The sequence below is a fragment of the Tyto alba genome, unplaced genomic scaffold (assembly GCF_018691265.1).
Source record: "Tyto alba isolate M040663 unplaced genomic scaffold, T.alba_DEE_v4.0 Super-Scaffold_6, whole genome shotgun sequence".
NCBI classification, from domain to species: domain Eukaryota; kingdom Metazoa; phylum Chordata; class Aves; order Strigiformes; family Tytonidae; genus Tyto; species Tyto alba.
The window spans coordinates 12,359,503-12,383,035 of NW_024881327.1; the positions used below are offsets into that span (position 1 = coordinate 12,359,503).

The 23,533-nt window shown below is 37.5% G+C and overlaps 1 protein-coding gene across 3 annotated transcripts in view; it reads left to right on the forward strand.

The window, feature by feature from the left end:
- The window catches only part of GRID2 (glutamate ionotropic receptor delta type subunit 2), a 746,686-nt gene that overhangs the window by 142,707 nt on the left and 580,446 nt on the right, over nucleotides 1-23,533 (forward strand). For all 3 annotated transcript variants that reach the window (XM_032999394.2, XM_032999395.2, XM_032999396.2), the window contains one exon: nucleotides 9,731-9,886. In XM_032999394.2, coding sequence (XP_032855285.2) covers nucleotides 9,731-9,886 — 156 coding nt within the window. The remainder of the gene's footprint in view (nucleotides 1-9,730; nucleotides 9,887-23,533) is intronic.

Sequence of the window (23,533 nt, forward strand, 5' to 3'; positions counted from 1 at the left end):
CGGGGCAGGGGGGTTGGAACTAGATGGTCTTTAAGGTCCCTTCCAACCCAAAACATGATATGCTGACTTGGCACCTCTCTGTCTTATGTTTTTTACAGTGAATAGGCGGCTGGATTTATATACTGTGTGGTACTGAAGAAATAACCTCTTATTCCTCTAGTACCCTCCCAATAACAATCTTTAATGTCAACACCTGTATTTCAGTGTTGTAAGCCAGGCTGCTCTACTGCATGAAATTATTAAACTATTTGCAGCAAAAGGCTTGTGTAACTTTTCAAGTGAAATAGGAAGGAAAAAGTGGAAAAATACCCCCCCCCCCCCCCCCCCCACCCCCCCCCCCCCCCCCCCCCCCCCCCCCCCCCCCCCCCCCCGAAAAATCTCACACTGTAATCTTTACACTTTTACGTCTCTCTGTATGTGTATGTAGGCATATGTTTATGTATTAACAACATTTCTAGCATACTGGTAATCTCTTTCTCCACAAAGTTTAGCTCCTAGTGGAGTAAGGTGCTGCAGCTGCTTCACATCATAAAGAAATGGTTTGGCATCAGTCTTCCCTCCATCTCTGTCTAGCAGTCTGCATCATTTGATTAATTAAAGCATTAGTTTGTCTTCAAAAAATTTCAAAGCAGCATTGCACGTAGAGGCAGAGCAATGAGCACGAGAGTGGAAGACAGTAAGCAATGACAAACATTTAACAACAACTTAGGGTTTTTTTAGGATGCAGTCATCCTTTTTGACATTGTTTTGTAAGCTGTTCTTGCATTCACAAATAAGGGCTAATAAAAAAGATGAAATAGTATATCGAATCAGTGGTTGCTCTGGTTCTAGGAAAGCATATAAGCAATCTCTGAATGTGCATTATAAGGTTTCTTTTTAATATTTTTTTCACAAATGCAAATACTATTCAGCAAATTTATGATCATCACACTAGCTTTCTGTATTAGATATTAATAATGTGGCAATAATACCCACCAAACCAGATGCTTTTCACAGCTAGGCCCCAACTGATAGTTATGGATATGATAGAAAACATGAAAAGCTTCTCATTATTATCAGCTCATTTGTTGCATAATGAATGTGAAGATATTATCACTGTAGTTAATCACCACATCAAGTTCATAGTGGAACAGTGTACAGAAGATATCTTAATTCTTATCGTGTGAAAGGTACATTGTGTATAAAATGTATTGTTTATATGATGGTAATATAGCAATCTCCAATGCCACAACAGGTGTTTGTGCAGTATTTTTCAATTTGCAGGAACAAATTTTTTGTGGCTCTGCAATTTGTGCAATCAATTAGTTGGCTACAAAAAATGCAAGATATATGTCAGTTGTTATTCCTTTGATATAGTAGTTTTTACACTCCTTTTCTACTGAAGTATCACTTCAGTTAATGATAATGTAGAGCAATTGAGAAGGGACTTTATTATTTACAAGGAGATTTTCTAGAATTGCCTTTTTAAGATGCCTTTGATTATACGTTGCATAGAAAAAAAACATACCTGAATAAATGTATTTTTTAGTAGGATCCCTGTGTTTTGCCTTCCTCTCTCACTGCCCTCTTTCTCCTTGTACTATCTAGCCAACAATAATCCTTCACAAAAAGGGACTGGCAAATGACAGCTCTTTTTTTAATGACATTAACGAGACTCAGCAGATGATTTTGACAAATTGTACCATTTGTTATATTAAATATAAGTGTAAAATGGTGGTTTAGAACTTGAGAACAATTAGAAATGTCTGCCAGGATGAGCTTAAAATAAAACAGTGGTGATTGGAAAGTGTTTGTGCTTGTGCATATGTGCCCAATGGACAGTGTAAATAAGGAGAATAAGATCTTAGAGTCTGTCCTTTCCAAGTGTGAGCGTAATTGTCGATGACACTGATGTACATCCACAACGTTGCAGTAGAACTAAGCAGAAAAAAAAAAAAAAAATCCAGTATGTGTACTAGTATTGCAAACCGTGAGAGCAGTAGTTCTCAAAATATCATGAGAGTTCTATGGATCTTCAGCACCTGTTGTGGCGAAATTAATTGACCCCAGACTACCTCTCAATGTATCAAAATTAAATTCTGTAAAGGCAGCACAAAGACGATTGATTTCATATCTTTAGGCTGGTGTTTCAGTTTTCCTGGAAATTCAGTATTGCTTCATAATTAACAGATTTGATATTCAATACCTGAAACACTGGCTCTTACTGTATGCAAATCTGTTCGGAAAAGCTTATAAAAAACTGAGTCTTTATTTTCCTTGTCAACCTGTTAAGCCACTTTTATACTTTCAAAACTGGGTAGTATACTCTAGAGAGAAAAAAAAAAAATAGAAAAAAAGGTGTAATACAGTGGAATACCCTCCTGTAGTCAAATAATTTAAAACGAATAACACTGCAGAAACAAGCAGAGGTATACTGGTTGTTTTACTCTGAGATGGGGACATTAAAAACAACTGTGCTCATCAGAAGAATGGAGAGACTTTTCTGTGTTTAAATGATCACTGCACTTCTCTTACTTTCATTGTATTTGAGACTTGGCCTCTAGCAGTTTGCCAACTGGAAAGACCTGTAAAGTTCCTCATTCAATTCTTTGTTTCAAATATTTAAAGTTAGAAAACAAAAAGCAACAAAGGGAAGGAATTGCCTTCTTTTTTTTTTTTTTTTTTTTTTTTTTTTTTTTTTACATGACATTCCAGTCATATAGCTGCACTGAGAACAGGGTATTAATCACTTAAAAAAGTAACAGAAGTGGACTGTGTATTTTTACAGTGTAGCTCTCAGAGTGAGCAGAGGTACCTCCTAAAGTGGTTGGAGTAAGTGGTGCCATACAAAGTTGGCAGCATCATATTAAGCTGAGCAGAGTCTCATTTTAAGGTGTGACTTGAGAGAGATTATTTAGATGCCTTAAATGAGGTTTGTGCATACAAAGCATTTACTGAACTTGGGTGTGAAGGGGGGGAAACACAGTGGAAAGCTCTTTCATTCTTTAATCCAGCTCCTTAATCTTTGATTGAATTATTGTGTCCAATTAAAAGGATAGCTTCTCCAATTCTGTAAATACCAGTAATATATGATTTGTTTGTATATCCCACGAGACTGAAGAAGAAGATGGCAAGGTTTTCAGGAAGGGTGGCTTCCCTGGAAAATAATGTGGTGTTTTTTTTCATTTTGGGGTGGGTTTTTTTCAGTTATTCTGATTAGCTGGGGACTGTGTATTTACTAATTTTGCTATTTTTTTTAATTGGATTAAAAATGGATGCAATCGAGGTTGATTAAAGAATGTGTCTTGGAGATAGCAGCAGCCTGTATGAAGGCATGTGTAATAATATGTTCAACCACTGCAAGTGATCTGGGGGGAAACTGTCATTGCTCATGGCGTGGCTTGGAAAAACATTGACTCTTCTCTATTAGAAGCAGACCTTTAAAAAAGCCCATTGGAAAAAAAAATACAGTAGGGCTGATACTTCTTTTGTTTGAGCAATCTTGTATCAGTGGTAATCCAGAAACTGCAGTGAAGTTTCTCTGCTCTCACCTGTGCCACTTAAAGTCACAAGTGGACCCTCCATACGCATGTGTAGATTTAGCGTTGGCAAATACATTCTGTTAAGCTGATTATTTTAATTTTCTTTTATATGTCTGATGATAAGTAGTGAAAGATACGTGCTGACATGTTCAATTTCTTGAGCTGTGTTTGTAAAAATATGGGATATATATAAAGTAGAAAGAGAAATCTTACCTTTACAGTGTGGTGGGCAGGGGGACATTGCTCACTCTGCAGAAGGAGCTGGCATAGGTACTCCTCGGCCTACCCTGCTGTCCCTTTCACTGTCACCGTGGGAGCTGAAAAAGTCTTGAAAAATTAAAAAGAACAAACAAATAGTGTTTTCAAAAACATTAGCTTGGCCTAGATGCACTCTGGTGCCGAGATCCCTTTGGTGCAGAGCTCTGGGGAGCGAATGCATGAAGCTGATGGCTTCAGATGCAAGGGACTTGCTCTGCCCTGAGCTGGAGCCCCACGTTGGCCCCGTGTGAGCCGGCCGTGGTCCCCGAGGGCTGGGGGGCTCAGTGGCCCAGCCCTGTGCCGTGGCTGGCATCTGCAGTGTGGCGTGTGAGGTACCTGAGGACACATCTGCCGCAAACTCCCTCCTGATGCAGAGGAGATGGAGGATTTCCACTCCCTTTGTGCTGCAATGACAAAATCAAGCTTATTGTGCCCTTTCTAAAGGGTTTCTAAACCCTATATAGAGGGTTTCTAAACCCTATATAGAGGGTTTCTAAAATATAGTCAACTTAAAGAGAAAGGCAAAGCATGCTGATGTTTTGCCTTCATTGACAACATCAAGATGTGATTGCACGTACTTGACTGCCTATCAGTCAATAGAGAAACTTAATGGCAGCTCTAAATGTGTCACAAGTGAAATTTAGGGTCCAGCTGTATTAGTGCATGCTGAATACCACGATAATGGGAGCTGCATGCACAATGGAAGGTTCTCTCTATGTGACCTTCTCAGTTTCTACATGAGCACAGCCAGGCTCTCAAATACGTCAAGTCCATCTTGTTCTTGTTGACAGTAATTCCATTATAATATAATTTGCCTTCTAAAGCTGTATGTATATATTCATTCAATCAGACATGTTAGTATGCTGTATAGCCAGGTATTTGCCATCACAGTTAAAAAGAGGAATCTAAAAAAATTTTCACAACCAGACACTTATATGGCATAGAAATAACATGGGATTTTATTCTACAATGTATCTCTGGATCTCAGATATCAGTCTTGTTGATTTAAGCCCCCAGAAATTAATGTCTCTTAACCTTATTTCATAATGGGAACCTAGACCTGTGGTAATATACTCATAGCCCTGAAGGGTGTCTCAGATGAGGTTTGCCATGAGGATTCAAAATCCCCAGCTTCCAGTTCTGAGTGTTAACAGCATGGCCATCCTTCTCCCAGCAGCTGTGTTAAGTTTCTCATTCAGAATAATAATGTAATAGCAGCAGCTGAGAAAATGCAGTGGAATTGGTTTCAGACACTGGTACAGGCTGGCAATATTGGTGGGACGAAGAATTTGTATAGAATCAGCAGCTGCTGAGAACATGAGATAGTCGCTCAAAAAGTTACTGTATTTTACACTGCCCTATTTTCTTCCTTTTCTCTCCAAACATTCATGGACTTGTGAACTAGTAAATTATTGGGGAAAGTGTATATTGCTTCTATTGGTGAGGTATGTGTGTGCAATGTTGTAAAGTGAAAACCAAATTTATGTGCTGAAATTGAACTGTGACCTCAATTCACAATGGCACTTAATCCATGTGCTCCCCCTCCTCTTTGAAGCAAGGAACTTAATTTCCTGAGACTAATATGGGCCAGTGAAGCTCAGAAATGGCATATGTTCGTAGATAATAAAATTATGATACTTAAAAACACTGCAAGCAGTGGACTGTGTCCTTTCTTAGTCAATAGAAAGATGAACACTGGTTTAAATCTCTTCACATTTAATCTTTGCAGTCATGATGTGTTAATCTCCTGTTTTACGTTTTCTGGGCTGATTCCAGTAGACTGCACAAATTACTCTAGAAATAGCTGATAATATCTAGTTTGGATTATATTTGTATATGAATGGGTCAGTAGGACAAATGATCTTTGAAAAGCCTTTCTAATGATGTCATTGGGACTTGGTGAACTTATTGAGCATTTGTATGATTTGGTCTATATTCATTTAGATTGACAAAATTCTGGTGACATGGTTGAGTGAGAATGAGATAGTTAAACACAAATAATTCTCTGCTAAGTTACAGGACATTATTGATGTGCTGTGGGTTTTTTTAAAAGCCAGTAGAGAATTTTATTTGTGCTGTCCTCATCCAGATTTTGAAATAAAGCTGGAAGTAATGACATGCTAATAAAACAGGAGGGGGAAACTGGTGCAAAGTAGTTGCTGTGTCAGCATGTTAGCTCCTGATGCAATCATGGGAATACTCCTTGAATATAGTTAGAAATGACACGTTTAGTGTGCGACCTGTTTCAGCTCTGGCGAGCAGTGGGGGTGGAAGAGAAACGAACAGTATCTAGTTCTGTATAATTTTGAAGACGTTTTCCATTTGTAAATAGTTTTGTTGCATCATTTTCTAGAAAGCAGATGTCTTACAGTATCTATAAGAATAATTTGATTTTTCTTCTCAGCTGTTCATTATTTTCTGTAACAATTCTTCTTGTAGCTAAAAGGGTTCATTTTGGACAGGTACTCCAAATCGGTTTGTGGTCATTCCAGTTCTCTCATTTTACAGCTGTAAATGAGTAAATGAGAGAGTCTGTAGGTCTCACTACAGAAGTAATTTTAAGGTGTGGTACCCCTTATTTGTTCATGTGGGTTGGTTGTTTGTTTGACTTGGTTAAAAGACTATCTTTGAAAGAATAGGCATCAAAACTTCAGTGTGATTTCAGGCCTCAGCAAGGAAAGAAAATCATGCCTCATAAAAAAGTAGTGAAAGGCTGCATTTTGGGCTAGCTGTAAAAATTTCGATAGACCCGTTTCATGCCAGAAAATTCACTCCTGTCAACCAGAGGATAATTCCTGGAATCACAGGAAAAGGAAAATATTCCAGCAATGTTAGCACAATTCAAAGAATGCTTTTTACCTTTTCACTGAAATGACTTTTCTTTTAGGAAACAAACAAAAATAATACCCCCCACACACTTGTGTAATATAGAGAGTTATATGGACAGATGGAATATAGTTGAAAAAAACCACAGGGGCCTAAAAATGTATATATGAGATTAGAAACAATTTTATAATTATTCAGTTTTTTTGTGGTTTTGGTTGGTTGGTTGTTTTTAGTTTTGTTTTGTTTTGTTGTTTTAGTTTTCCAATTCTATTTAATTTATGAAATAAAATTTCTCTTATCAGTATTTGAAGTGTAATACATGTGCTGCTGTGCACTGCCATCTCCTGAAAGGAACAGTGTCATCTTTATTATATCTTAAAAGGCTTTTTTTGTGTAGCTGTTAGATACGCTAATGAAAAAGGTCTTTGTTTCTGAAGGAAGACAATGTAATTCTTCTAGGATACTCAAGCAGGATCTGTGGTTACAGCTTCTTTTGCGATTCACCTCTATATCTATTTATTTTACCAATGGAGATACTCCTACACTAGAGCATGGGTAGTGTCTTGTTTCTGTGGGGTAGCTGGTTTAAAATGTCAGAGGTAGTATTGGTTATAGGATTTCAGAATTTCAAAATTTTGCATCTGATACGTGGAGCCATAAATGGAAATAAACAGGAGTCAGAGCAAAATTGTACTACAGTGAGAAAGAACATGGTTCGTGAAGGCTGCATGGAGTTTCATCTAATCCGGTTCCTTTTAAGTCCTTATACTGTCAGAGGTAGGATTTGTGTCCGCCTGAAAAATGGGAGAAAAACCATAGGAGTTTATTAGAGATATCTGTCTGTGAAAGAAACAAGAAAGATTCTCAAGAATGTTCATCTGTTGAGAAACTTGTTGCTAGACTGGTGAATGCACTGTCTTGGGAGCAGTTCTCTGCTGCCCGGTGGAAGGGCTATGGGGCTGACGGGGATTTTTGAGATGGCATGTGCAGAAGACACACTAGATAACTTGGACTTTTCTGTATCCTCTGGATTATTCTGGGGACAAAGCCAGGTTTAAGATGACATTTCCCAGCTGTAGAATAAGAAGCTGTACTCTGCAGTGTTGGCTAGAAGGTCTTTGTTTTCCATGCTGTTCTGCAACACAGACAACAGCTGCCCTGTGTGTGTGAGTGAAACCTGTTCCTGTTCACTACCTTTCAGTGTGGCATTTGTTACAGAATTACTCTACAGGGATAGAATTTGACTAATTACTATCATTATTTTCCAACTTTTTTTTTTTTTTTTGTCTTAATTTTAACCTTGTTACTTAGTAGCTATATAAAATTATTCCTTCAAAAGTTTATTAACAATGTTGGGCTATGTCATCATCATCAGTATAGGTGTATCCCCAAAATGAAGCATATGTGTTTTTGATTTGAACTGTTCCAAAAGGTTAGAAACAAACACGTTTTAAGGTATATCATTGGACAAGGTCTTTTGTACCCTTAAATGCTATCTGGATACACAAATAGTCATCTTTGTGGAGAAGACATGGTTTGCAGCATCTTGCATAACGAGTATATTCTTGGGCATGTGCAGCTTTGCTTTATGAAACTAAATAAAACAAAGGAAACAGAAACAGGGGCAAGAGATAAAATTAATGTTTTCAGCTGAGATTTGCACAGAGATGACAGGTGAATGAGGTGGAGAGGTAAAGAACAGCTGTTCCAGATGGCAGCAGCTTCAGGAGGGAAAATGCTTGAGTCAAAGCGGTCAGATTGTAGGAAGAGATGATGCTCATGTAGGATGAGTGGTGCTGGCAGGAAGATGAGTGTTGGAGGTCAGTGGGAAAAACACAATAAATACTGTGTGTGAAGTTTGCTTCTCTTAAAGTAGCCATTTCCTGTAAATGAATCTCTTCCAGTTCTTTTCAGCACTGATTGCAGGTATTTGCCTGAAATCATCAGTGATCGGCATTTTCTGTTATCTTTGGCTGCCTTGCCACATACACGTATTGACAACAGACACTCAAGAATAAGCAAACCTGAAAACTGAAGAAATTTCATAATGATTAAACACAGTTTTCAAAAGTCCGTGTTTGAAGCATCACTTCTGTCTCTTTAATCTACTGCCTGGAAATGAAAGATTTAAAGGTGCTTGAAAATCTAACAGCCCTGATTTGAAGTTTTGAAACAATATAGCATTATTCATAGAATTGTAACAGTGTAACTTGAGCTATCTCTGCATCATACAAGAAGTAAATGTGAGGTGATAGGAAATTAGTGATGCTAAAAGTGACACTACAGTTTAAAGAAAGCAAAAAATGTAAAACCTCTGGGTTAGCCTTGAAGTTCTTTTCCAAAACACCCGAAGAATTGGCTGAGCAAGAGTTGGACGCCCTTACTCTGCCGACTCCTCCAGAGTTTAACAGTTTCCTGTTTACAGTGCTTTGCTTTAATGTTTTGGGGAAAAAGGCAGAACAGTCACTTTTTGTCAAATTTATCAAGGCAGAAATTATTTTAATTAACTGTTTAAACTTAATTTACTGACTTCAAGAGTCAGACAGCTGCAGTGGGTGTTTAACAAATCCAGTAAGAAGTAGACCTTAAATAGTTTATATCAGCTGCCGACGTGTCCATTGATCATGGTTGTCAATTCTAACTCATTTTCCCAGTGCTGCTACCATTTTAGGCTTATTCTCACCTCATTTGAACTTTATATTGTTTTTAATTGTCACTAGACATGATGTTAAATGTATATCCTAGCCTGTTGCAGACATTCCATTTATTAAATGGCACCTTTGGAAAGGTAGATAGTTCTCATTTCTTGGCAATGTTCCTGTACAGATAATTTGTTATGTGCTTAACTAGATTCCCCCAATATTTCTGTATAAAACCAATGCTTCTCTTCAATTTATGTCTCAAATTATGTCAAAATGTAGCAATTCAGCATACTGTGAAGTAGTTCCTGGTCTTTGTGTTGAGAGAACTGCTCCTCAGGGCTCAGCAAAGGGATGGTGTTAGTAGTGTAAAATGCCTTAAGTCCTTATGATTAATGCTTTGGGATACTGCAGGTGAAAGGTGCAACGTGATTTTTGTTCTTTTTTTTTTTTTTTTTTTTTTTTTTTTTTTTTTTTTTTCCGCAGGGGCGATTTTTGATGAATCTGCCAAAAAAGATGAGGAAGTTTTTCGAATGGCAGTTGCTGATCTCAACCAGAATGACGAAATCTTACAAACGGAGAAAATCACATGTTCGGTGACATTTGTGGATGGCAACAATCCGTTTCAGGCGGTTCAAGAAGGTAGGACATCTAAACAGATTTCTTGCTATTGTTTCTGCAGAGACGTGCAAAATACCACACTGATAACTTCCTATCTTTATGAGAAATTTGTAGGATTTGTTGGCTTCTTTTTACATAGAATATCAAATTGCATTTAATTTTGGATTTAGCTACTATGGTTCGTGTTGGTCTGGTGACTTCGAGCTATAAACTTAGCTTTTATCCATTTTGTAAGTAAAGGCTCTTGAAAAATGGTAGAGAAGTCAGACAGTTTGCCTACATCTTCGTCTTTTGCAGGCTGTTTTGAAGTTACTGTCAAACCAACAGTTCTTACTTTATGACTTCTTAATGATACTATTTGGTTTAATTTTGTGCAACTAACAGCACTCAGTTGGAAAACGTGGGTTTTTGTGTGGATAACATATTCAGCACATATACTTGAAGAAGTTACCTGTTTTATAGGAGGGATTAGAGATAATCTGATGATTTAGAAAGCCACCTGTGCCCAATGTGATTTTGTGCTCAGTCTGTCCTTTGTCATTGCCCAATTATTGGACAAGAGATGAGGTTGTTGCTTTGGGCTCCTGTGACAGCGGTAGGATGATAACAGGACTCAATATTTGAAATCCCTCTGAGCTGGATTAGTAAATCTCTGGTGTGACTGAACAGTTGTCTGGAAAGACAGCTATATAAAGTCTTTAGAAATATGAATTCAAAATTGTTTCCTAAGCATTCATTATTTCTTTGCTGTTCTGGCACACTAACTTCTGTCTGAAATGCAGAAGTTGTTTATTGTATGTATATTATTAAACCTTTCTTAACAAGAAAACAAGATTTTGATGACATTCTGTATTCTTATTGGCTCTGCATTGACACTTGAGGTAGAATTTGAGATTTAAGCAGCAAACCTGTATAGTTGCTCTGATACTTGTGAAGTCAAAGGTCAGTACTTGGCTTCAATGGGCTATTGACAAGCCAATGTTACTGAAAAGGTCTTTAATGCTTATATGACTTTTTTTATCAGTCACATTCTTAATTTTTGCGAATTTAGAAAACTTTTGTTAAATTTTACAAGTGGCGAGACCTGTGTAATGGGAAGTATTACAGTCTGGGCTTGATAAGGCTGAGGCAGAAGAAGTAGTGATTTTGAAAGTATTCCAATCAGAATCAATTCAATCTATTTCAATCTGAAAAGGCCAACATACAAACTGAAGCTATTGGATACATTTAGAATCCAGAGAGGAAAAATGGGTAAGTGAGGTCAATGGTTTTTTAGACAATTTCTACACTGTTAGTATTTAAAATTTTTTTAATAATTCACCCAGTATGGATAATGTTAGAAGATGCTCTGTGATTAACATCGATTAACACTGAAACTTAACAATTAATTTCCTTTATCACTGTGTTAGAGCAGTTTCAAATTATTTCTTTATTTCTAACTTAAAGAAAGTAGGAGTGTCTAGTTAAGTAGAACATTCCAAAGGAGTTAATGATCCCATATTTCAATAGTCAGTTGCCTATTTTTTGCAAAAGTTACATTTGTCATTTTTGAAAATACCTTGCTATAGTCAGTATTTGAAATGTGAACGCAGTAGCTTTGATGTAAATTTTATTACCATGTGTTGAGGGGGAACAGTTCTGTTGTGATATTGATGATTTCATTAATGTATTTGCCACTAAAAATTGTTTCTTGTAAATGCATGGTCAAATACAGCTGCATAGCTAGGAAAGCCTCATATTCTCTATATTTTAAGTGCCCTGTGTTTTGTTTGGTATCATTTGAGTGAAGACCAAAGGTTACATCTTTTGCATGCATCTATCTATGAAATGTTGCTTGTTGAACTGTTTTACCGCAGTTATTCTGTATTCTTTTAATATGTTTTAACTGAATATAAGCATAAGACGTACTGTAATGTTTCAATTTCTTTGCACCATTTTCCTCACTTTCTCCTCTCCTCCACATCTTTACATCACTTCTTAGTTGGATTTCTTACAAGCATTAGTAGCAGGGAAGGGGACCTCTGTAACTGTTGCCACATAGTTAATGGTTTATCCCTTGGGAAAACACTTAGCCAAAATCTGCTATACTAAACACCAGAGAAAGATAATTTAAAAAACAAGGTCATTTCTGTATTCCATTTGTAAAAGAAGTACTACAGTGGGGCTAAATCTCATATTTTTAAACGTGTATGGCATTCAGTATGCCTAAAATGGCTCTTTTCATGGCAGCATGACCCTTTCCTTGGAAACATAACAACACTAATATGAGTCTGAGGTACCATGGCCTCTCCTGTCAGGTAGAGCCTAATGTGCAAAAATTACATTATTTATTTATTATTATATTTTACTAGATATTTATTTATATTATTTTTAATATAAACTGCTTGAAGTTTGCTCTGTTTTAGGTTGCAATATCTGGGTTTTTTTTTTATGGTTTTGGCTTTTTTCCCCTCTTGTCTAAACTACAGAAGAGATTTTTTTAAAAAAAGAGCTTTTAATGTTTGGTACAATGTTAATTTATAACATTAATAATAATAATTTATAATTGGTCTAAATTTGTCTAAAATATGCCCCTTTTAGTGAATAGAGAAAGTTCTTAAAAACTTGCCTAGGATTTTGAATTTCAAAAAATGAGAAGTCATGAGCAAAGAGCTGATAAAACAAGACATTAGGTACAAAGGCAATATTTACAAATTTATTTTTGATAATGATCCACTAATGGACAGCATGTATTATTTCTAACTTTAATTTTGTTTCATTAGCTAAATTATCAAGTAACTCCCAAACAATGTAAACAACAACATTCATATACTTGATATTGATTTGGGGATGTAAAAATAATTAATTTGAGAGGATCGGCTGCTGCGTGCTACTTCCTGTTCTCTCTGAATCTGTTTTTGTAAACTGTTATGGTGCCTTCCATTTGTACCTTAGGGCATCTCATTAACAGTTCTGATTGGAGCGATGAGATTGTATTGCAAAGCTGAGTGGTTTTATCCTAGAAGAGCTGTGAATGACATGCCCCTTAATATCACTGGAAGTGCCCTCAGGGACAATTTATAGGCATGTTCTAGTGCATGGAAATGGGAGGTGAAATTGAGTTTCTTTAAGGTAGGGAAGATTTTTTTCCCCGCTGGTATATGCTCTGTCAGAGAGGGCCAACAGTGAGCATGATGCATGTGGTTTACTGTGTGACTGATGTTTTCATATCAGCAGCGTGGGGTGGCACGGGCACTCATCAGGATGGGGTGAGGTTGAGGTTGCCCTGCGGCAGGAGAGGCAAGTCCAGGGCGAGCTCGGCTGGTAGGTTGGGGTGAGGACCAGCCAGGTGCGTGGCCAGGTGCGCGTAGCTCCAGCCTAATGGGCGCAGGGGAGAATTTGCAGAGGAGGAGAGTGGCTGAAAAGGGTGGCTGAGGCTCACAGATGGTGCATCCCAGGCCCTCACCGCAGCTGCAGCCCAGTCGCTGAGACGTGTGACAGTGACGCGCGTCTGTGGAAATGTCCAACGTGGCATGTTCCTTCCTCTCCTTCTTTCTTTCTTCAATACAAAATACTTCACAATATTTATAATACTCCTTTATGTGAAATCTCGAAATATTTGTGGGCTTGTGTGATTGAGAGAGGAAGAATATTGTGGCTGGCTTTTTTGTGCTGCGCCCACATTGGGTGCTACAGAGGAAAAGCAGGAATTCAAGTTTTCTTTGTATAGACAGTAAAGAAAGTAGGGATAGTCAGTTTTTGCATGGTGGCAAGTAGGTATTTTAGAGCTGTGAAACAAGGAATTATAATGCCAGGTCCATACTACTGGCAATAATGATACACATTAGAGAAAACTTCGCTACTTTTCTTGTGAGACGTCAGTTTACAGCAGTATTTAGATAGGGGTGGGATAGGCCTTCAAAAGGCTTTGAGCTCTACAATATACTTAAACTGTAATTGTTTTTCAAGAATCATGTTTCTATAGTTCTTTTTAATGAAGTAGATTTTTTTTTTTCTTTCAATGGGAAATTTGGTCAAAATAAATACATTGCTTCTTCCTTGTTTGTCAGAAAATCATTGTGGTCTCTTATCTTTCTCTTACTTTTATTATTCTTGTGCTCATTTCAATACACTAATAATTAAAGCCTAAATGTTATGGTTCAAAGCCTGCTATTTCCTCCAATCCTTATTTTATCATAAATAATATCATGATGGTTGCTGAATGGCTGAAGTGAAATATGCAATAGCCTGTGCACTTTTCTGGGATTGTCTGCTGAGATAACTTGGTAGACATACTACTAAATAAGTATCTGTTTCAATTCGCTGTTAGTGATTCTCTAAACCCTCCTTGTCTTCTAAACATTTTCCACGAAGTTGTATTCTTGCAATACTGATTTACTTACATTTGGGGGAAGGTGTTTTCCATGAGTGCAGGTATTCCTGTATGCTGTAATTCCTGTTGCAGGGCAAGTGGAGGGAGACCGGGCTCTGGTAACTTGAACCAGAGGTAACACTCTGGCTCGTGCTGATCTGCCTCATTGGGCAGCACAGTTCCTGCAGCCCCCATGCTGCTGTTTCCACTGGCACGCCAGAAGTTACCGAGCAGACTCTGGAGGTGTTTGTAGTGCTTGAGGCATCCGCAGCACCTGGAGGGTTGTCTGGCCTCAGCAGGACCCGTGTCCAAAGATGGGTAGGGTCCTCGGAGATCCACTGCCAGTATTTTAAACCTCATGGCAAACATTTCATTTTTATTTGGTGCTGATATTTTTTTATTCTGCTCCTTTCTCCCACCTCCTCTTTTGACATCATCACATTTTACCTATCTTAAATAATACCTCTATAGTAATTCACTTTTTTCTTTTATAGGCTATCTGTAAAGCATGGCAAATAGATTTGACTGATGCTGTTTGATATCCACTTTGTTTGACAAGTCATATATATGTGGGTTTTACTTATTTTTTTTTTTATTTTTAAACCAACCTTTTTGTCATTCAGGTTAGTCACCAGAGTATGCTTACAGACACCAACTCAAGCCTTCGTAATGGCTTTTGAAAGCTTATTGTGATCAGTGAAGTAAATAAGGCAGTGAGTCATAACTAAATGGGATTCAGCTGTAGAGTAACAGAGGTTCGTAGGGCAGCAGTATGTATGAAGGTCACATGCAGGATTTTATTCAAGCAAAGTTTTATGGTCAGAAATTACGGCTTGATGGATACATCTGCTTTGGCCTTAGGGACTAGATGAATGTAATAAGACTGTCCTTTCCCGTTATTCTGATTGCTGTAGAAACCTGTTTAAATCCACAGATTTCATGGACTTCTGGATTTCCTTTCACCTTGTGTCACTTATTTCTTCAAATTTTTCAGCCTTCCTTGAACTGTTTATTAACCAGTATGTGTTTGGTTTGAGATTAAAACTTTACGGGGTTGCACTTCTTCACTACCCTTCCATTTCATTCCAGGTTTGCTTTCTTATTTCCCAATAAAATGGATTTTGATGTGGAATGATATTACTAATACTGAGTAGGAAAAAAAAAAAAAAATTCAACTGGGATTTGAACTATAAAAAGTTGAGGGAGAAGAGGAGAAGCATTTCAATAGTGACATAAAATTCCATTGTAAAATCAGAAACTGTTGGAAATGTTTGCAATTGCAAATTGCTTGTGTCATCAATACTTGAGAAAATATGGCAAAAAATCTTTTGAATTACCTATGCTCTGCTCATCCACATAATGTACCAGCAGTGGTGGCATTGTGCCCTGCTCTCAAAGTGCTGGGTTAGAAGCCTGGTACCCTTACACAGGCTTTGTTCTCATTTTAGTTCTGTCAACCCCACAAAATCAATCAGATCTCCAATTTGCATAAATGCGCTGCGGGAGTCCAAGTGTTGGCAGCTTAAGAAAAAAGATTTTACAACACTGGTGGTAACATCATGACAGTAGGAAAGACAGTGGTTGCATGGGAGAAGATCAGGGAGAAGGGAATACTGAGCACTGACTGAACTAGAAAAGGGACATGTAATAGAGGCTTAGTTTAGGAGGAGCAGGATGCATATTTAACACATTTTCAGCAACAATTTCAAAGCTATTGTGACCTTCTTTTGCCTGGAAGAATCTACCCAGAGCAAACTGCAAACTGTAAAAGGGGATCAGATTTATTTTGAGTAAGGCCTCATACTGTTACAGCAGTTACAGTAATTGCAAGACTTCCACTGCTTTCCAGTCTTTGCGTTTTGGACTCCAATATTTTCTAGTTTTTAATTCATTCTGTGGTAATGTTTTCTCCAACTGCAAGACAGCTTCCATTATCTTTGTTTTCAGTTTGAAAGCAAACTCTGGCAGCTCTAAGCTGTGCTAGACTTTCAAATATTTGTAGATAAAAAAAAAAATCCTTTATCTTCAGCTCCAAAAAATCCCCCCCCCATCCAAATAAATTATGGAAAAATAAAAAAAAAAAAAGAATCAGTCCATCAAGAATGGATTTCTCCAGGGTAGTTTAAGCAATATGAGAAACGTGGTTTGAGGAAAAGAGGTGCAAACCTCCACAGTCCTAGTATTTAGACTTGGCAAATCTAGAAAATTTAAACTGCAGGTATCAATGCGGTTGAAGATCCTTTTCTGAAGTATGACTTCCAAATCGCTTTGTGGGCTTTCTACAGTGCAGGCTAGTACAAGATCCTGCCATCTTTTAGTTACTGTTATCCATCTTGTCTCAGAGAGTACCTAAAACCCACCCAACATTTGCTTTATGACTGCTGCCTGTCTCTCCTGTAGTTTAAGGAAAGAATATTATGGAAAGTCTATCTATGAATATCTATGGAAACCACTTTTCTTCAGGTGACAGGAAACCCAGTAGCCATGACACTGTTATCCTTGGCCGCATCACAGGATTCAGATGCAACGATACGGCTGGAGGTATTTACGTAGGACCACACATCAAACCAAGGACCAGTGCTTAAGAGTTTGCATTACCTACTCCACTACCTTTCTTCAGTCTTCTTCTACTTTCTCATGACTTTAAAACGTAAAGAGTGATTTCCTAACACTGATCCCATTTGCTGTTGCCAGTTGCCAAAGTTTGGCTCAACATTAATTTTTGTGGCAGATTTTGACATTTTATCAGAGAGTCCACTTCAAAATGTCAGGCAGGAATGTTAATAGGCTTGAAAGAATTTCCTTCCCAGGCTTTTGCTTAAAAACATGTGACTGTGAGGCAGGCTATTAACCTCTTTACCTCTTTTAAGAAGGTGATTCAAATAAATGAATCAATAACTGGACAAGTGTGATATGCCCTTTGATGGAGTGCAGTGACTTTTTCACATTACTAAAGGAGTAGGTAGATAGGCTGATATTCTGTAGCATTTACTCTTTAAATCCAGATTAGATAATTTCTGATATTGCAATATGTATACTTCCACTTGCAGTTCACAGGTGCCCAATATATGTTTTCATACATTAAACATGATGCTTCAGTCTGCTCTTTTAATGTACTCAGACACACAGTTAGTCGTTTACTTTTAAGAGAGCTATACAAATGGTGATGTGATTAAATAATACCGGTGGTACATTTAGATGTTTAAAGCCACTGTGCCTGAAGGCTTTTGGGGTATTTTAACAAACAGAAATATAGAGACAGAGCAAATGAGAGATGCTTAATTTTCATAGATGCCAATTATTTAGCTAGCACCCTAGGCTATCAGTCCCTCAAAGTAATCTCCTTAAATAAGTAATGGGCACCTTATGTAGATTTCCATCCCATCTTTTTGTGAAGCAATGTCCTCCAAAATCACTACAGCAGTCAATCATCACTCTTCCACCAGAAATGTATAGTCCCACACAGGCCTCACAGCCTGCAAGCTTGAAGCAGGTTGTGGCAACTACCAAGCAATAAACTGCTGCATTCAATTGTTTTTGGCTATATGAAGTCCTCCCAAGTCCTCTTGTGAAATAGTGCTAATTTTAGATTTTGCTTTTGCTTTCCCTGACTAAATTCTCTGACTTAAGCAAAAGTCACCAAGTCTTTGTTTCACCTGACAGTTTAGGTACAAATATGTATCTGACTGCATACAGACCTGTATTTGCTGTATTTATCTGTGTCTCTGTTTGTCTAAGTCAGTGTAAATAATTTTAATTGATTGTAATTAATTGCTTAAGTTAATTCTCCCCTTGAACCTTCCTTGCTCTTCTTCCTTCCCTTCTCAAGTATCTTTTGTTTCATTTACAAGGTTTTTTTGTTGTTGTAATCCGTTAGCTCTTTGGGCACAGGCTGTATTCTTAGTAAGTACACTGATCTGTATTTGAGACAATTGGGTATTTGTGTGATGTGAGTAATTTTAAACATACTCCTCTCTCTTTATGTATATAATCAGATACAGTGTACTTTATGGAGGACAGTAGTGTTTTAAAATCTAATTCTGATAATGAGGAAATGAGCCATGACACTCTGGAGGTGAAGCCTGAAGTGAATTATGAAGGTCATTCTCTTAGATGGGGAAATTAATTATATTTTAGCCTGGTTCTCTATTACTTAGACCCTTTATATTGTACACTGCCAAGTAATTTTGACTAAATATCAATTTATGAAAAATTATCTGAGGAAAAGGGGGCAGTTACAGGACAGATTTTGAAACTAGGCAATGTTTTATTAAAACACTAATCATATCAGAAAACCATAACCTTACATGTTATCTTTTTGGAAGCACATCTTCTGTGGGATATTAGTGCTCATTCTATTCAACTGTTGGTGTGCCTTCAGCTTCAGTGATTACTGGCCCTGCTGAGGCTTTTTTACTTCTTAAAATCCAGTCTTTTACACTTCTTCACTGTGTAGTCTGAAAGAGTATTGAGGCAAGCAAAGCCACGCTGAAGGATGCAGCCGTTAAGCAGAGTACTCACGGGGGAGATGCAACAGGTTGGTGGTAATCGGGAGACATCTACTCTGAGCCTGGAGTAGACACGGGAGCCTTGCAGAGTCTCTCATGTGCTGTTGACACACAAGAGGGAGTTTGGGTTTGGGATCTTTATGTAAGGGTATAAAGCATTAACACATGGGACTTAACTTCATGTGGAAATTAAGCACCTGCTTAAGGGCTTTCCTGAGTAGGGATATACTTAAGCAATCCCAAATCAGTGAGTTAATTTTCTTTGGCAGCTGGTAATCATTATTTTGTTTACTTTAAGGACATATTTTCTCCAGAAACTTGTAGGTCTTAACAGTGTTTTCACGTCCTGCACCTCTGGTTGCCTGAATGACTGTGCCAGGTAGCTGTAGCTCCCCTGTTATTGCAGTAAGCAGAAAATGTGGCTGCAGGTCATGGCCATGACCTGTGATATCTGGAAAAAAAGTTTGAAATCAGGATGAATCTTCTGGAGTGCCAGACCACAAAACACAGTTAAATAAGTAAAAGCCTACAGAGGTTTTCCTTCTGACGCTGTGCTTTATGAGAAGAGGGTTATGGTGTGCTGGGCTCGGTCATCACAAAATACCAGAGAGCTGTATTCAGAAATTGCAGTTTCATGTTACAGGTAAACAATTTATGTTCACCCCATTCCTTTGTGACCTGGTACAGAAAGGCAGCAAGAAGCTACTTCCTTTTTCTGAAATGTTATGTCTCTTTAGTACCAAGTAGTGGCTCAGTGGCAAGCCTTGTGATAGCCAGCCCTTGCAAAGGGCAGAGGAAGGGAGTGTGATTCCCCCCCTTACAGGTGCATCCAGATGTTGGACCAGCTTTGCTGTAATGTTGGTTGCCAGAAGCTGCAAGCAAACAGTGGTTAATTGGTCAAATACAGAAGCAGTCAGCTGCCCTAAGAGATTTTTGCATTGCTGAGATGGCACTTCAGTGAAAAGGGGTGTCAAAACTTTGTTTTCTGAGCAGAGAAGTGGAATGTTTGGAGAAGAACAAATCCATTCAGACTGATAGAAGGAGTATTTTTAAAAAAATAACAGCTAACATGCTCTCTAGTGGGTGCAGTCTGAAGTGTGAGGTGATGCAAAGAGACAGACTAGTCAGGACACTTGTAAAAAGGCTTGGTAGTTCTATTTGGAACACAGGAAATTTGAGTTTCTTCCTGAAGTCTTTGCTAATCCTAATTCACTGATAGAAGAAAATAAAAGGGAGTAAATAGATATAGATGAAGGAAGATGACACGTTTCACTTGGTTTTCTTGCCTTTCCAGTATTTTCTATCTTTTTAATATGTTTTTCATTTCATCTTAATTTGGATCAAAAGCTGAGGCAAAATCATACTCCTCTGTGTGCTTGGCTCATTGAGTTCCACATATAATGGGATAGAAATAGCTTCCTCTGATAAGAGGGAGAGAGTCTAGAGATACCTGTGGGGCATAGGAGCAAGTAGTACCTTGCCTAACTTGGTTGTGCTAGTCAAACACAGTGACCGTGATTTAGAATAGTAGTAACTGAGTGTAAAGCAAATCCTCTGAAAACTAACTTAGGAAAACATTTTTAAGTAATTTTCTTTGCTGTGTTAGCTCACCTATGGCATCAAAAGATGTACTGTTCTACCTTATCTTTATCTTGAAAAAAACCCCCAGATCTACAGAAAAGCATTTTTCTATATCCCAGGAAGCAAGACTTCTCTTTGTAGTCTTTGCTATTAACAACAGCTTCCTTCCTAATAGACAAATTGTATCTTTCAATAACAGATAACAGCATTTTATTGATAGTTCACAGGAATTCTGTAGTTGGAACATTTTTTTCATTGACTTTCATTATTTGGAGGAGTAGCCTTTTAAAAGGAGAAAGTTGCTGTCCAGGGGAACCCCGTGCACAGTTATTGGATGGCCTTTTGAGTCACAGTCAATTCACAATTTTTAAAGCATAAAACATACTTCCTTTACAATATTTGTCAACTCCTTTTTTGGAGAGCCTTGGAGGAAATCAACATTTTGTGGTTTATATTGCAATATACCATGAATAATTTCTGTAGCACTGTTTTGTTTCTTCATAGGATTCCTTGACCCTCATCAATTCATGCTTGAAAATGTATTATTAAAATGTATTGCGAAGGGTTTTTTTGTGTCAGAAGGGAGAATAAGCAGTCATAATTTGTGTAAAGTACTACTTAAACCTTTCACCAGCTGAGCCTTTAGGTCTGTAAGACTTGCCTGAGGAAGGTTCTGATTTTTCACATGAAAAATGCCATAAAAATAATTTGACAGGTCACAATGTGTTATGTAGCATCAAACTTCTTTAAGAATTGGTTTCCACATATAAAAAGCAGTTGTGGATGTAACAAATGGGACTAGGTATGGCTAGCCTTCATTCATTCTTTCTTCTTTCAGCAAACTTAGCAAGAAAGGCAGTGTGTGAAGATACTTGTTTTCAGCAAGTGCTGTTATCCTAAGACTTCTTGGGATTTGAGCAGAACTAGTTCTAAAGCATAAATCACTTTTTAAAATGCAATGTACCTGTTAAATGTATTTGACCATGCCAAGATCATATCTCAGGAATTTCTAACTTTGACTTCTGTGTCAAGTCCCTAAACTAGGTTGATACACGTAATAGGTTTACCAGTTCACATACATTTCTACTCTCTGAGTGATATTCTGCTCTTCAGATATCCATTTCATGTGCAGTCTAACTATATGGGAAAGATAGAAGCTGTTATGAATCAGTAGAACCTGTTTTCTTATCTGAAACTGAAGAAGTAATGTATTCTACAACATTAAAAATGAGTTCAAATCTGACCGTGGATAAGTGATTTCTCATTTGATTTGATAATGAAAAGCAGAAGTTTGAGTAGTTTTTCTTCATGTGAATGCTTCTTGTATTGTTAGACTACAATATCCTCCTCCATAAACAAATTGTAGAAAATTGCTTGAGGTTTTCTTGAAGGGATGACCATAACCTATACACTCCTCTCCTCTTGCCCAGTTTACTCCTGTTGGTTATTACTGGCTGGTCATTTGTTATTTCCAAAAGTGCTTGTTTTTATCTGTCAAATTTTTATGACATGATTATACAAGAATCTAGAACAAAAGTACTTAGCTTTATCTGTAATTATGAAAGAATAAAAATTCCAGACTCTAGATTTCCTCTGAAAATCAGTATGGTTACTCATGCTTGGAAGCACCAGGCTCAGCAAAACTTTCTGGTAACTTCAGTGTGATCAGTTGTACAGTACCACTTTGGAAATACTACATGTAAAAAATCCAGGGACTCAATGATGTGTCTGCTGTAGTGATTTTATTTGAAGTTAAGGTTGAAAATAAGAGAAACAAAATGGAATCAACATAAGTTATCAGCTTACTGTAGTATTTTGTCTGTTTTGCTAAGTTTTCTTGCTGCATGAGGTCTTGGTGGGTGTCACTTCAGTAGAATTTATTTCAGAGTTCAACTTCACAATGCAAGGGGGTGTTCAATCCTAGTAAAACTAGTTGAAATATAGGAAATGAAGAAAGGTCTGTCAAAAAGCAACTGAAGTCATGTAGCAAATGAGACAGACTGCCATCGTATTTTTTCAGAGAAGATTTCTTTCTCACAAACTGACAAGCTGAACTGTGCCATTGATGTGTAGGAAAATAGGGAAGGTACAAAGTGAAAGATGTGAAAGTAAAATATAAAGATTTGTTAGTGCCTTTCCAAACATGCTTAATATCATACATGTTAGACTGCAGTGGTGTTAATGGTAGAGATTTGGATAAACTATCCAGAGGGCAAATACAGAATGTTCATGGTGGCCTTTTTAATGCTTCCTAGAAGATGCAGAAGTGAAGTAAACCAAAATGTAGGTGTTTATTGACTGTAGCACAATAAAAATGGCTTTTGAACTTTATTGGTGATATGAAGCTAATTGGGAAGCAGTGCAGGTTCATTGCAAGACTCATATTATTTATGAGGGCTTGTACATTTTTGAGAAACAAACATCCCAGCTGGAAGCAAGACATTTTGTATGTAGTTTTTGGCAACATCTCTGCATCACAGGAGATCTCTACTTGCTACTGAGCTGCAGGATTACAGAGTGAATGAAGGTTCTCTTATCTAGGAAACTATCACTTCCTTCAGCTTTTCAAATTGCTGTTTCTTGAGGTGAATTAGGCTGGCCATTTTGAATTCAAAAGATAAATGTAAGTCTTTATGCAGATCTTACTCCTCAGACTTTGCAAAGTTGGAGAGCTTTTGAAGCATTGGGGTGTCTGCATCTCTTTTCTGTGGAGAGCTGTATTTTACAAAGATGGAGAAATGCTTGTGTACAAAAAAATCTGTGCTATTTCTTTCTGTTTCTTTGTGGAACCTGAAGAAGGAAGGATTGCAGCCTTTGACGATCTCAGTTGTGATGCGCAGAAGAACTTACACAAAATGAAATGCCCCTACTTGTCATGAGTCGAATAATTTAAGTCTGATGTGGCTGACTAACCCAGGATCTCTTTTTTCCTCTCAATTTCTACTGAGGACTCTCAAATTCCGTTAATAGAGTTGAAAAGCTGTCTCCCATGGGATTGGGTTATATCTTTTTAATTGGTGTACAGAAACAGATATGAAGGATTTAAGCCTAATTCTCTATCTCTTATTTTCAAAATAGTAATTGAGTAGAAACCTGTGCCTGTAACCTCTGTTGGACTGCAGAAAGCATGAACGGTGACATTTCAAGAAAGGAATGGGTTTGCATTTTTTAACTAATATAAGGAATCTAAGGATTTTTCTTCAAATCAGTCATATGAATAGTTTCTTA